Source organism: Brassica rapa, chromosome A07, assembly GCF_000309985.2.
Source record: "Brassica rapa cultivar Chiifu-401-42 chromosome A07, CAAS_Brap_v3.01, whole genome shotgun sequence".
Classification (NCBI taxonomy): domain Eukaryota; kingdom Viridiplantae; phylum Streptophyta; class Magnoliopsida; order Brassicales; family Brassicaceae; genus Brassica; species Brassica rapa.
In genome coordinates this window covers 8,715,315-8,731,646 of record NC_024801.2, presented here as the reverse complement: position 1 = coordinate 8,731,646, position 16,332 = coordinate 8,715,315, and the positions used below count along the sequence as shown (strand labels likewise).

General features: G+C 32.0%; 2 protein-coding genes across 3 annotated transcripts; one reads left to right on the top strand and one right to left on the bottom strand.

Annotated features, from left to right (window-relative positions):
- The first annotated feature begins 211 nt into the window (after positions 1–211).
- LOC103828641 (glucan endo-1,3-beta-glucosidase 8) lies at positions 212–7,701 on the top strand. Its single transcript, XM_033274479.1, has one exon. The coding sequence runs from the start codon at positions 6,174–6,176 to the stop codon at positions 7,656–7,658; it is 1,485 nt and encodes a 494-aa protein (XP_033130370.1). The 5' UTR covers positions 212–6,173; the 3' UTR covers positions 7,659–7,701.
- On the bottom strand, positions 7,672–15,921 carry LOC103828642 (SNF2 domain-containing protein CLASSY 4). 2 transcript variants are annotated; one of them, XM_009104268.3, is made up of 4 exons: positions 10,843–11,069; positions 9,932–10,718; positions 9,720–9,839; positions 7,672–9,636 (listed from the first exon to the last, which is right to left on the bottom strand). In XM_009104268.3, exons 2-4 carry the CDS (start codon positions 10,703–10,705, stop codon positions 7,786–7,788), a joined length of 2,745 nt encoding a protein of 914 aa, XP_009102516.1. In that variant the 5' UTR covers positions 10,706–10,718; positions 10,843–11,069; the 3' UTR covers positions 7,672–7,785. The 2 variants fall into 2 exon arrangements, with proteins under 2 accessions (XP_009102516.1, XP_009102514.1); XM_009104266.3 differs by having other exon boundaries at positions 9,932–15,921.
- Positions 15,922–16,332: the final 411 nt, after the last annotated feature.

Sequence of the window (16,332 nt, the reverse complement as noted above, 5' to 3'; positions counted from 1 at the left end):
CCAAAAGTCACAAAAATAGCATTCAAGAGGTGGGGTTTAAGATTTAGAGTTTAGGGTTTAGGGTTTAGAGTTTAGGTTTTAGGGTTTAGAGTTGAGAAGTGAGGTTTTGGGGATAAGATTTCAAATTTTGAGAAATAAAAAATTTTAAATTTTTCAAAAGATAAAATGCTATTTTGGTCATTTTAGTTTTTGAGTGCTATTTTTGTGATATAAACTTAGAAAGGTGCTATTTTGGAGATTTGCCCTAAATTCTAAGCATATGCAATTTTTTGTTATAAATATTTAATATATTTTATTTTTCTTTAAAAATAAAATATATTATTATTAGCTATATAATCAAAAATTAATTTTTTATTTAATTCAACCAATTTACACAATATATATACAACTACTTAATTGCCTAGACCTTTTTTGAACTTTAATTTCTTAGATTTCTTACTTAATACTTCTTCTGTTTCTAAATAACGCATATTTTAGATTTTTTACAAATATTAAAATAAAATATTTAACTATCAATGCATTAATTTTTTATAATTATAAAAATTTTCCATAAATTTAAACTAATAGCAATTAAATAAATCCAAAATTTATCAATTAACATTTCTTGTAGTTTACAATTCATTATATTAAAAATACATAGAAAATCTAAAACATTGATCTTTTAGAAACAAGTAAAAAATGCAAGAACATGCATTATTTAGAAACAAAGAGAGTAAATGACAAAGACTTTTTAACACTAGTATAAAATGATTGTTTAAATAGACATATATATAATTCACCATATTTGATATTTTCTACAACAAATAAATCATATATAAAACTTACTAGTTTATAACAATAAAATTAGAATAAATTCCACAAACAATATTTTTATGAAATATATATATATATAGTTAATAGGTAAGATTATATGATATTTAATGGTAAATGTAACGAATTATCAATAGAAAAAATGGTCGTGTAATTTTAAATTATATTTAATTGATGATTAGGTTGCAATAATATGAAGAAATTCTAACTTTACCTCAATTTTGATACTTTAAATATGGAGAATTATAACTTTACCTAAAATTTGATAATGAAGTTACAATAATATTATAATAGGTACAAATAGAATTGTCAAAATATGTTTAAGCTAATATATATATCCAAACCAATCCAACATCTTAATGGGTAAAAGATTTTGTATGTTAATGAATAAGTAGATTTAATGGATCAGTAGATTTGATAAGTTTGAAAAAATTCATAAGTTATGTTTAACTTAAGATTGTTGGACTGCTTCAATCTATAGGATAGTTATATAGTTTTGAATGTATTTATGTTGATGCAAAGTGGATATTGCATAGCACAATTTTGTAATTATGTGATATGATTCTTCCGCACATGAGTGATTTAACTAGTAAAGTTCATTATGTTTATTTTTTAGGTCAAAATGCTTTAAAAATGGGAAATACAGAGAAAAATGTTCACTTTTTTTGTCAGCAAATGTTCTCTCTAAAAGTAGATAATGTCATAGCTAATGATTGTATGCAAGAAATTTTGAAGGATATGCTGAATTTGGATGATAATATGGTGTGCAAAAGGGAAATTTTTTTTATGTGCGCGGTAATTTGCTCACATATTAAATTTTATAGTACAAGATGGTTTAGATGTTATTAGTGGTGCATTGTCTAAGATTCAAGATACTGTGGAGTATTTCAAAACTTCAACATAAAAAATGATTGTATTCTCAGATTGTATAAAAAGTGATCATAGATGGAATTCAACTTACTTGGCGTTTGATTAAGCTTTGAAGTATGAACATGATTTAAATAGGTTTAAAGTGGTTGATATAAGCTACAAACATTGTCCCAAAAAAATGAAAAAGGACAATAGTTATCTATGAGATTTTGATTTTATTTTACTAAATGACCACTCTAATGTCTAGGACAATTTATCTAACATCAAACTTATATTTGGAGGATGTCTGGAAGATTCAATGTTTGTTAGAATTGAACATGAGTAGTGAAAATAACATCGTTAGAAAGATAATTTCTAAGATGAGAAAAAAGTTTGATAAATACAGGAAACAATATAACATTATTCTTGCAAATGGATGATGTATTTGATCCTAAGATAAACATCAAAATTTAGAATCGTTGTTATAATGAGCTTGATATATTCACTTCCAAAGCAAAGATAGAACACCTTAAGAATAAGCTTTATAAACTTTTTGAAGAGTATATAAGAAAATTACCTCATATTGTGAGTTTTATAAGAGTAAGCTCACGTGTTGCTAAAAGAGGAAGAGAGAACTTGGATGTGGAAGATGGAAGTTCTCAGTTTAAGTGATTTAATTTACGTTTGTTGATTAGATAGTTATTTGTTAAAGTTTCAAATTATACAAAATTTGTTCGATTTTGATGATGTACCAAACTATATGGAAGAAAAATTAAAATAAAAAGCATATTGTCTAAATAAAAAAAACATGTTGTCTTTAGAAATCAACTTTTCTAGAGCTTTATACTTAGTGCTTAAAAAATTATTGATATAATTCTACATCAATAAAATCTACATATACACCAAAAACAAAATTACAACCTATATTCTAAAAAAGGGCCATAAACACTCGTCCTGTTACACAGAAAATACATTCTTCAAAAACATCAATTTGCTTCGAAATAAAGTTGTTTTTTGGAAGCACGGAAAATATGAAGAGCATTTGAAATCAAATGATTTGCTCTACAATGAAGTTCCTTGCTAGCACATTCTTTGCAAAGTCTAAGACATTTATCATATTGAGATGTGTTTTATTTTTAAAAGACCAAGGGTAAGAAGAAGACAAAAAGCTGGAGAGTGAACTAGAGTTGATGTGAAATATGGTTTTATATTTGGCCACAATTATCTGTTGTAGGAAGTGATTTTCAAAAACAAAATAAACGGTCATTTAAATTGGTGGAGTACTCACAACTCTCTTTAACAATGGGAGAATAGTTTTTCTCAATTCTTGATTTTTTTTTGGATTATTAATTCATTGATTCACTTACTTGGTTAACAAGAAATATTTACGCAACCCATAAATAATTGTTCGACACGTTCAAAAATGTATGTCATTCTTACGTAAAGATCATGTGTTAATCAAGTAAATGTAGTCCATGAATGTACTACACGAATGAGTCGAAATTAAGTAATATCCACTTTTTCTTTGACAAAAAAAAAATCTGATTAGTCCATTAATGTAGATTACCATCAATTTTGTTTTGAGGACCAACTTTTGATCGTTGTCAAGTATGATGAAAGTGTACAACAGTAATTCACATCATCTCCATCTTCATTTTCCACTTTGTAATCTTCATCATCTTACTATATAAAAGGAACTATTTTGAAAGCTTCTAAAGTATGCCACATAGGCAGAAAATTCCTGACCAATCAATCTACAGCTCATCTCAGACTGGATTAATATCCATGTCAATTATGAAGCCCAAACAATTTATTTAAATCCCAGTCAATACTGAAGTCAGTCCAATATCCATTTACGGTATATGATACCAAGAAACTAAGAAGCTCATTCTATTTTATGAAATTACATGTTTTTGTTTAGTCTTTCGCCACAGTGACCGGAGGCGTGTTGAATCACAAAGCTTCTCACGCATCCCATTATTATGCTATTTTAATTGAGGTTCTTAGTGTTGTTCTAACTTATATTTAAAAATAAATTTTATTAAATGTTATAGATTTTACTATTATCTTAATAAAATTTAATATAGATTTGATATATATTATATCAAATTGTATAAACTAATAAAAATGATATAAAATTGTATAATTATCAAACATTTGGCCTAAATAATATTTTAAAATTTTGTAGATATATAAGAAACTAAATATCATACGATTAGATATTAGATGTTTAAAAATTGTATATTTTTAAAAGCTTTAGTAATACAAATTGTATAATTATATAAAAATAATAATATTACTAAATCTGGAATGTTATATATGAATATATATTTATTTTATAGATGATGCATAAGATATTACCAACATTAAATAAAATTATCCATCTCATGTTTATTTTTTTAATTGTAGAGATGACATGTAGCAAAATGCCCAAAATGACCCTAATACCCTAGATATATAGAAAATATAAAAAATTTGAAATATAATACAATAATTATTTGTAGATAACTGGTACGTTTAACTTTATGGGACAATGAGACGTCTAATTTCAGGGAGTTAAATCGCATATCTACCAGGAAAAACCAAATCGTAATCATCACAAGTATCATTCTACGGTTACATGAAGGTAATAAACTAAACATAAAGTTTATGTCAAACTAAATGCTTACAAATATTTCACTTTTTCAGGGAAACTATCACTCACAACCACACCTGGATCGCGCTTCTAATTTGACAACGATATTGATATCATACAACACTTCCAAAAGAAGAATAAATTGCTATCCTAAGCCTCATAGCAAACGACACCAGTCAACTTTTTTAAAATTTACGTTACAATTTTCTACGGCAATTAAATAGGTACATTCAAATACTATTTTCTCTTACGAATATTAAATTCATCAACATAATTTATTATTCAAACTTACTTTAGTTTATAAAAAAAAGTGGTCACCGCTTCCAACGTCTTCGCATTATAAAAAAAAAAAACTTAACTTACACTTTCAGAAATTTTAAAATTCCCAATTTTAATTAAACTGTTCTTTAATTAAACATGTAATCTGCACGAAACGCAGACACGGGCTCTAGTCTCTTTAACATATGCTCACACATCATTGGGATGAAACATCTAGATTTTGTATTCATTTGCATGATGTATCCAAATACAAAAAAAAAAACATAGTTTTAGAATTTTGAGACGAAAATTTATTTATATCCATATACAATATTTGGATACAAATTTTAACTGAAAACAACATCTAAAACACGTGCATCCAAATAAAGTAGCCAAACGAACATAACTTTAGTTATAGAGTTTTTGTATATTTAGCGAGTAGATTGTATTTTCTTAAATATCTCTACTATTAAGTATAATTCGGTATATCTATCTGCAAATTATGTAAAGTTTTAAAAATTTAAAAGTAAAGTTGGATTTTGTGCGTTCCACTCTAGATTGACCGGAACAACCAATAGCATATAAAAAAATTAAGGTTGGATTCTTGATTCTTGTTACTTGCTAGTGTATAACAGTAATTCACATCACCTCCATCTTCATTTTCCACTTTGTAATCTTCCTCATCTCTTTAACATATGCTCACACATCATTGGGATGAAACATCTAGATTTTGTATTCATTTGCATGATGTATCCAAATACAAAAAGAAAACATAGTTCTAGAATTTTGAGATGAAAATTTATTTATATCCATATGCAATATTTGGGCACAAATTTTAACTGAAAACAACATCTAAAACACGTGCATCCAAATAAAGTAGCCAAACGAACATAACTTTAGTTATAGAGTTTTTGTATATTTGGCGAATAGATTGTATTTTCTTGAATATCTCTACTATTAAGTATAATTCGGTATATCTATCTGCGAATTATGTAAGTTTTTAGAAATTTAAAAGTAAAGTTAGATTTTGTGCGTTCCACTCTAGATTAACCGGAACAACTAATAGCAGATAAAAAAAATTAAGGTTGGACTCTTGATTCTTGTTACTAGCTAGTGTATATAAGAACCTTGGAGAATGAAGATGAAGACGATGAACCCACTAACTTAACTCAAAACCTTTAATATCACGATTTTCGAAGTTGTTCAGGACTCTGCTGACTAAAACTAAGAATGATACAGCGGATGAAAACTAATTGCGTCGATGGATAACACACTGCTTCAATTCTACAAACTTATCTCGTAACTATGATGTAGAATTCTCATTGGTATATATAGGTTCATTGCTCATCTACATAAAATGCCACATGTTTCTTTAAATTTTACACAATTAATAATAATCATCTATTATGTAACTTTTTTAGTAATACAGTAGGTGGTGGTCAATGCTACGTGGATTGTCAAAGAGGCATGCACAAAGTGTTTCCACAAAGACAATGGCTGTTTTGCATGTTGTGTCTGCTCCTTTAACTGAATCAAGGACAAATCACAGATCCAATCACCTTTCATCTTTAGAACCCCATAAAGAAAAGAGAAAAGATTCATCTAAAAGACAAGAGAGAAAATGGCAGAACAGAGATCAAGATCAACAAAAACCTTCTTCTCTCATCAGATGATTCTATGTCTCTTTCTTGTCTCACAAGTCTCCATCGCCTCTTGTAGCAATACGAGTGTAGGAGTGAACTGGGGAACAATGGCGAGTCACCAGCTTCCACCTGAAAACGTGGTGAAGATGCTAAAGGACAATGGATTTACTAAGCTAAAACTGTTCGAAGCCGACCAAAACATCTTAAACGCTCTAACTGGTTCAGACATCGAAGTCATGATCGGAATACCAAACCGGTTGCTTAAAGAAGTCGCTCAAGATCCAGCGTTAGCAGCTTCATGGGTAGAAGAGAACGTCACCGCTTATTCTTACAACGGTGGAGTCAACATCAAGTACATAGCTGTCGGAAACGAGCCTTTCCTTCAGACATATAACGGAACATACGTTGAGTTCACTTTACCAGCTCTCGTCAACATACAAAAAGCACTAGAGGAAGCTGGTCTGAAAAACGTGAGAGTCACGGTTCCTTTCAACGCAGACATCTACTTTTCTCCTGAATCAAACCCTGTCCCATCAGCTGGAGACTTTAGGCCTGAGCTCAGAGATGTAACGATTGAGATAATCAACTTCTTGTATACACATGATTCTCCTTTCACGGTCAACATCTACCCTTTTCTAAGTCTTTACGGAAACGCTTACTTCCCCGTGGATTTCGCCTTCTTTGATGGGAGTAACAACTCTTTGAGAGATGGAGATTTGGTTTATAATAATGTGTTTGATGCGAATCTCGACACTTTGGTTTGTGCAATGGAAAGATACAGCTTCTTGGGGATGAAGATCATCGTGGGAGAAGTTGGATGGCCTACGGACGGAGACAAGAACGCTAACGCGAAGAGTGCAAAGAGATTCAACCAGGGAATGGTAAAGCATGCTATGTCTGGTAATGGAACTCCAGCGAGGAAAGGAGTGATCATGGATGTTTATCTCTTCAGCCTTGTCGATGAAGATGCTAAGAGTATTGCTCCGGGGACTTTTGAGAGGCATTGGGGCATCTTCGAGTTTGATGGTAGACCCAAATACGAGCTTGATTTGTCTGGTAAAGGTGATGATAAGACTCTGGTTCCTGTACAAGATGTGAAGTATCTTCCTAAAACGTGGTGTGTTCTCGACACTAACGCGTTTAACCTCGATGACTTGGCTGATAACGTCGACTACGCTTGTAGCTTATCTGATTGTACAGCGCTTGGGTATGGTTCCTCTTGCAACCATCTTACAAACGTGGGCAATGCTTCGTATGCTTTTAATATGTATTATCAGATGCATGATCAGAAAACATGGGACTGTGATTTCTTGGGGTTGGGTTTGATCACTGATGAAGATCCCTCTGATGATCTTTGTGAGTTCCCTGTGATGATTGATACAGGCAACTCACCGAGGTTGCAGCCTCTATCTTCTAGAGTGTTGGCCATGGTTATAGTTATTTTGGTTCTTCCCCTTTTGTAAACAGTCTTGCAAATGAATCTTTCAAGCTAGAGATTGTCTCTTACGTATAATTGTATTATTAATATATAAACGCCAAGAGAGAGAGAGTCTCAAGAGAGGGATTAACAGAAACAAAACGATATTAGAATCAGAGGATGTCGGTAAACATGTCAGATTCCTTTTTGCGATAAAGTACTTTCCCAAACATGTCTTTCAGCTTCTCATGGCGAACCATCTCGTCTAGGATCTTATCTTCAGACACAACTTCGTTTTCAATAAGCTTGTCCTTCTCGTTGGTGGGAGAGAAGACCATTTCGGATATTCGATGCTTCTTGGTTTGCTTACAGTACTTTCCCCACTCAGTTGTGCCTTTAACCATGAGATGGTAAGTGTACACCACCCGCTTTTGGCCAATTCTGTAAGCTCGGCTTATGGCTTGCCGCTCAACAGAAGGGTTCCAAACAACGTCGAGGAGGACAACTCTAGAAGCGCCGACAAGGTGAATACCCTCGGAACAAGCTCCTGTTGATGCCAGTAGCACTTTAGATTTACTGTCTGGTCTGTTGAAGTTATTGATCAGATGCTGTCTTATTGTTTGTTTAAGTTGACCATGCATGTACAGAATCTCTTCTCCTTCAGTCCAGCCAAATACTGCGTTGAGCTGGTCCCTGATCAGCTCTAGAGTGTCAATATATTGGCTGAACACCAAGACTTTCTCGTTCACTGTTTGGCTGAAGCGGATGAAGTCGATCAAGAACCTTGTTTTCGCACCTTCTTTTGAGTCAAGCCTAAGGCTCTCTAGGACTTTCAATGCTACTGGCCCAATTGTTAACCGTTCCTTGTTGGTCTGCTTGCAGCACATATACAGAGATGGGTGTACCGAAACAGCTGAAAGCTTGTGCTCAAGCTCAAACGTGTTCTGAGAATGGTCAATTCTCTTCAAGATTTTCTCCTGTTGAAAAGGCGGGTTCAACATCACAACACAGTCTCTTAGACCAGGAAGGCTTTCTCTCAGGATGTTTCCTTTGTGAACATGAACAAAAGGAGCAATCATATCCTTTAACTCAGAGATTCCAACCTCTTCATCGAACCTCCCGTTTTTGCCTTCTTGGCTCAACCTCGTGAGATCTTGGAGCCTCGAAGAGATCTTATCTGCATAAGCTGGTCTCGTCAGGCACAAGACGTTAGAAAGCTCCTTGAAGTTATTCTGGAACGGTGTCCCCGAAAGAATGATACGTTTCTCCGTCTTGACTTCAGTCAGCACTTTCCAAATGCAACTGTTATGGTTCCTCGGTGTGTGGCCTTCATCAAGGACCAGCAGCCCGGGCAACTCTAGCAACATCTTTCTAAATTCTTGTACTTCTCCGGCGCACCTGTTCCCGGCGAGCTTCTCATACAGATTGTAGCTGATTCCAAGAATGCTTTTCTTGTTCCTCCAAGAATATAGCTTAACCATACGGACAGAATCCTTGTTTCTCCTAAGGTGCCTGTTTCCCTTTAGAAGTGAGACAGCTGCTTGGTTCTCTTGCCCTGAGAAATCTTGACTACTCATGTTGTAAAACGGAATGTTTGAATTCCATTTTTTGAACTCTTCTTCCCAAGTAAGCATTAAGCTTGCAGGAGCTATCACCACAGGATGGCTCTCTGGAAACTGTTCTAGGTATGACTGAAGAAACACGATGGTCAAACGCGTCTTACCAGTTCCAGGCGAGTGAGAGATAATGCATCCGCCACTTTCTTTTCCCACTGAGCTCTTCAACTCGTCAAGTTTTGTTGTCCCAGCTAAGTTATTCCACATAAATTCAAAGCCTTCTTGTTGGTGTGGGTACAGACTATTCTTTATGCCAGGGATGTATTCCCAGACTGTTCCTTGTGTATTTTTCAAAGACTCCATATCTCTGCTGTGGTCTGAAGCTGCAAAATCAAGACTGTCAAGTAAACCGCCACTCTTTTTGTCACTGCATGTCTTCTTGTCATTAATATTAGCTCGATACTTGTCCTGCACAATGCAGAGGAAAGAACATGTTCAGAAGTAAAAACAATATCAACAAGTAATAAGTGTAGTAGCACAAAGGATGTTACCATAGTAGGCGAGACATCTCTGATCTCGACGGAGACATAAGAACAGTAGCGGCATTTTAGACCAACTTCTTCATCAAGTACGAAGTCATGCTTCCCATTGCTACATGACACATCTCCACTCTGAAGCAAAAGACTTAATTTCATGTCGTAACAATGACAAGAAAAAAAGCATGATCATCAGGAAAAGAAAAACCAGAGAATAGTATTCTTACTCTAGAATGAGCAGAAGAGCGTACACCTTCCAATGATAAAGCTAAGGCCATATCTTCCCACAACCTGTCTATCTCTTTCTCCTCTTCTGTTTTCTCTATTGGCTCAGGCTCCTCCTCACAACCAAATCTAAGGTTTACATGAGTCGGAACCCACGGTTTTCCACCAACATCGAAACTCTCACAAAATGAGTTTCCTAGCTGATCAGTCACATTCAAGTGCTTCTTCTTTTTCTCCCTATGGTATCTCCTTCGTTTCCTCTCTCTAACTACAGGATATTCACCAGAGCTGTCTCTAACTATAGGATCTTCTCTAGTATCAACGTCTGCTGTGTCTTCCTCGTCGTCCCCGGAGCAAATGTCTTCATCAAAAATCTTTGTTCTGTCCCAAACAGATTTTGCTAGCAGATTAAATACATCCAAATCATTCTTCTTATAATAATTCTTCCGCTTCTCCCTCTTGTACACTCTTTCACTAGGACTCTTGTTCTTCACTTTAGCAGTGTTTCTAGCATCACCACCAACCTCATCATCATCGTCAGAACAATCGAAACCACTATCAGAGCTCCCTGTATAAGTAGAATCTGAGCTTTCCTCCATGTAATCAGACGAGTCAGACTCAACATCTTCTTCATCACTATAGTCATCTTCACCACACACTTCAGTTTCTAAGTCTTTTACAGAGCCTTCTTCTTCTTCTTCAGAGCTAGAGCTAAGACTCACAACCTCGTCAGCTTCTGAAACCTTCTCTTCACCCCTCAAATCAGCATCATCCATCTCACAATCGACACTGCAATCATCATCATCGGGAGTTTTCTCCTCATCAATCGAATTCACATCATTCACAGTCGATTTCGATTCTAAACTAGGAGCAATCACTGGTGATGAGCCTACATTATCATCATCCTGCTTACCTTTCGGGTAGATAGTCTCAACGAACTCGACATCCTCGTCATCTGTCCTCTTCTTTTCACGTCGCCGTTTCGGTTTCGGTTTCGCCGGAGAAACAGAATCGCGCACGGAATCTCTCTTCTTCCGCCTCTCGATCCTACTCCTAGATTGATTCTCCACAGAGATCCCCTTTGATTTGTTCAGAAGTGAGTTCAAGTACGATTCCGTCCTCGAACGAGTTCTTCTGCCGACGCAAGTAGTCATATCCATGGTTGAATTAACAAGAACAAGCACGATTTTGCTTGAGAGAGAGATAGAGTGAAATCGAAAACCCTAGCAGAGAGATTTTGCCATGGAGGGAAGAAGGAGATGATTAAGTCATGGTGGTAGTACTTTTTTCTTTTGTTTCCTTTGGCGGTAACGTTTCAACTTTATTTCTCGAAAAAGGGTTTTCGTCTTCCTTATTTGGGGGTGGGACCGGGTTTTATTGTAATTGTTTAAATAATTAGGGGTTAAAGTTAAAACGTTTTGGGAACTTTTACTAACTCTACGGTTTTACGTAAATTCTTTAGAATCTTTAGATATAAGTTTGCTTCAATGCCCATTGGTCGGAATTGTTTCGTACGGGAACTTCGAAGTTACAGGTTTGTCAGCAACAGAGGTATTTTAATAGGTCCAAGTATTAATATTTCCTTTTTATTTCTTGTTAAAGTGATGCAAAGAAAAATCAGATTTGTCTATGATTTTCTTTTGGAGTTTGGTTGGTGAACATTAACTGAGAGTCCCACAAGAAAAAAGTATAATAGAGAGCCTTTAATTAAAAGTGCAAATATTAAAAGGAAAAACAATAATTAAAGTAAAAAAGGATTTTTTATTGTGATTAATAGTGGATTGGAGTAAGAAATTAGAAAGTAAGTTTTCTTAATGATACATTTTATTACTAATTATTAGGGGTGTTCAATCCGGTGAAACCGAACCAGTTAAAACCGAACCGAACCGAAATAGAAAAAATGGTTTGGATTTGGTAATACCGAATATACCGAATGGATGTCATTTTTAAGAAACCGCGGTATATGGATATGGTTTGGTATATAAACCGATCAAACCGAATAAACCGAATAAACCGATCAATTAAAATATAATAGTATACGTATATGTAAATTATATTATATAATTAATAACATATACCTAATTTATTTTATTGGTATGATCTTCCTACTTAAATGTTTATTTTAGTTATTTAATAATTTAATTTAAGTTCAATTTTTTTTATCAAATTAAAAAAAAAACATATTTTTTATTTTTTTGTTTAATAGTATTATGGATTAATGATATTTCTTACTTTTATTCCATAAAAATATTACTGTTATTAACTAAATATGTTTACTGATTATTTAAATAGTAAAATAAAAATAGATTATTTAAAAACCAAAATATCGCCATGTTATAATTAAATTTAAAGCCGATATCTAATCTTATAAAGTAAAATTCACAAAATATTTTAAAAGATAAATATATTTACAGTTTTTTGGTATAAAACCGAATAAACCGAAACCCGACGGTATATAAACCGAACCAAACCATATTAAATATGGTGTTAATATGGTAGCTATTTTTTATAAACCGAAAAACCGAAAAACCGAAAAAACCGAACCGAAACCGAACCGATATCCGGATTGAACACCCCTACTAATTATCGTATGACATCTACCTTCACAAAATTTATGCTATAGTATTCTCTCTTTTTGTATGAACGATTTGCTTTCACAACACACTGACATAAAAATAGTTGAATGACGATTTGATTAAACCGACAGATTTTTTAAACGAAAAAATTATGAAAATATCATCTCAGTTAATTATATACTATAATATATTTTTATCATGACATGAAATTTTCTTTATAACAAGATTAAAAACATTCTGAAAGATAAAAAAATAACTATAACATATTGCAATACTAAGTGATAGATGATGCAGGACATAAGTGAGTAATAAATGCAATGGTTAGATATTAGCTTGAACAATTCAATCGCTAAAATTGTTTAGTTTTTTTTTTTTTTGTAGAAAAATGACAAACGATGTAAAATATGAAATGACTAATAAATGCAACGGTTAGATCTTAGTTGAAAACATTCAACGGCTAAGATATTTTCATTTTTTGTAGAAAGTGACAAATTATGTAAGACATGAAGTGACTAGTGAATGTAATGGTTAAATCTTATCTAGAAAATTTAATGGCTAAGATTTCTCATATTTTTGGTAGAAAATGACAAATTATATAAGACATAAAGGTTGTCCAAAAAAATATATAAGATATGAAATGACTAATGAATGCAATGGTTAGATCTTGGCCAGAAAAATTTAATGAGATGTTTCGTCTTTCTTTATAGAAAGTAAAAAATTATGTCAGACATAAAATGATTAATAAATGCAATAGCTATATTTTGACGGGAAAAATCAATGGCTAAGATTGTTTTTTTTTGGTAGAAAGTGACAAATTATATAAGACATGAAGGTTGTCCAAAAAAAAAAGATATGGTGAACACAATGGTTACATATTGGCTGGAAAAACTCAATAGCTAAAACTGTTTGTCTTTATTTTTTGTTGTAGAAAATTACAAATGATGGAAGGTATGAAATGACTAATGAATACAATGGTTACATTTTGACTGGAAAAATTCAATGGTTAAAACTTTTTCGTCTTTATTATTTTTTGCAGAAAATTACAAATGATGCAAGATATGAAATGACTAATGAATGCAATGGTTAGATCTTGACCGGAAAAAAATCAATGGCCAAATTTTTTTTATTTTTTTTGGTAGAAAGTGACAAATTATATAAGAAATGAAAGTTGTCTATAAAATATATACAAATATAAGATATTAAATGACTAATGAATGCAATGGTTAGATCTTGGCTAGAAAATTCAACGGCTAAGATTGTCTTGTCTTTTTCTTTATAGAAATGACAAATTATGTAAGACAATGAAATGATTAATGAATGTAATGGTTAGATATTGACCGAAAAGAATCAATGGCCAAGATTGTTTCATCTTATTTTTTCTTTGTAGAAAGTGACAAATGATGGAAGGTAATTGACAAATGATGAAAGTTTTTAGCAATCTGGATATTGACCCGAGGGAAACACTTAAATTAGCAGAATTGGAGTCATCACTCTGGTCTGAGGCACAAGTAGCAAAGGACTCAACAAGGGGACAGCAGGTACAGACCACTTCTACGTTAGTGACGTCAGGACGATGGTGCTTTATAGATGGATCATGGAAAGATAAGGATTTATTTTCAGGGCAAGGCTGGTATAGTACTTTACCGGGTTTCGATGGTTTATTAGGGGCAAGAAATGTAAGGGCATGTCTCTCACCTCTTCATTCGGAGATGGAAGCTTTGATTTGGGCAATTGAATGTATGAAGAATTTAAGACAGATTCAGGTGACGTTTGCAACGGATTGTTCTCAATTGGTGAAGATGGTTTCAGAACCAGAAGAATGGCCAGCATTTGGAAGTTATCTGGAGGACATTAAGCTTTTGAAAAGAAGTTTCCTCAACTCAGACATCGTTCATGTACCACGGACGGAGAACTCAAGGGCGGATAGCTTAGCACGCAGTGCTAGGAAACAACCGTCTTTCGTCGTTCACATGGATGCGGAGTTACCAAATTGGTTTACAGAGTCAATATGAATCTGTAGATGTTTTTTTGCTGTCAAAAAAAAAAAAAAAGAAAGTGACAAATGATGTATAGCATATTAGCATGAATGTATGATCTAAGTCGTGTAATGTATGATGCTTGCTCAGAATAAATATGTGGTGGGTTAGTTATTAGCTGCAAGTTTATATGCAGGTATACAAAATAGTTTTTTGAAAAAGATAAAAAAAATATTTAGTGTAAGTAAATAACTTCATCCAACTTCGTTAGTTTTGGAAACGTAGTTCAGTAGTTCTCAATCTGAGTTCGGAAAACATAGTAGAAAGATAAATATTAAAGAAAATAATAATTTACAAATTAAATTTAGTTGGTCATGTTACACTTTAAATTAGATGGGATTGCTCTTAACCACACAATCATATTTCATGTGATTAACTATCTACTAGTATCTTGTAACTCTAACTGGAGGGTAAAAAAATATTAAAAATTCTAAATAGTAAAAATATTAAGGGTGATTGGTTGAGTTGTATAAATTTTCTTAACTTTAATTTTTATCTACAACCTTAAAATTACCAATCATGATTTAAATCAATTTTTAAAATTATCAATCATGATTTAAGTCAATTCACTAAAACAATATTTTATATGGTGTAAGAAAAATACATTACTCTAGAAATAATTTGTTATTATTATACATCTACCGCAAAATATCATGTATACTAAATTTTACATCACAAATTTTAAAGCTAAACTAGAGATTGACCCGCACGCCCGTGCGGGTGTTAATTTTTACTTTCTTATAAATCGATATTTTATTTTTATGATTAGTATTATATATTTTATATGTATCATAATATAATTAATTGCATAAATACTTTTAGATTTCTATACATCATAATCGAACCTGAATCAAATAGAATAATATGATTACTTTTGGTTATTTGGTTATTTTTAGTTTAATTTGAATTCAACATACCCGAATTGAATCGGTTAATATTCTTACTTTTCATACAAATATCCGTACCGGCGTCAAATACATTAGTTTTTGGATATTTGTAGGTTTGTATATATCAAGACTGAATTCATCTGGATCCGATTCGAAACACACATGAAAATTTATAATACCGAAATGAAGTCTAGTTTCAAAACTCAAAAAGCATGATAACCCACAGAAATAACTCGTAGCTGAATAGTTATCCGAATGTCCATGTCTAACCGATACATAAGTAAATAAAAAAAATTGTTAACCATTTTGAATTCTTATCACAAATAGAGTGGTTTCATTCAAATATGTCGAATTATTATAGTTAATATGTAAATAATCCTGACAAAATATTATAGTAAATATAATTAATGAGATAGTTAAAAAGTGAGAAAATGAATGTAAAAGATAAAATAAAAAAATTGAAAACAAATAAGTTTTGTTTTTCATGTCACTATTATATATCATATATATGTCATCATATAATTAATCATATTTTATATGTACCATAATATAAGTAATCATATAATTAATATTATTTTATACATACCATCATATAAATAATCACATATATTATATTTATAAACTTAATATGAAATATAAAAACCATAATTTAAGTTGGTGTTTTTAATTAAGTTATGTATTGTATTTTTCTTATATATAGTGAAAATATTTTTTAAATGGTTATTGGAAAATATTTTAGTAAATTTTCTTAAAATATATATATATATATATATATATTTGAATCAATTATTTATATAAATTAATTTTAAATTATTATTTTGATTTGAATTTTGTATAGAAATAATTAAAATTGAGAAAAATGAATGTAAAAGATAAAATAAAAATTGAAAACAAATAAATTTTG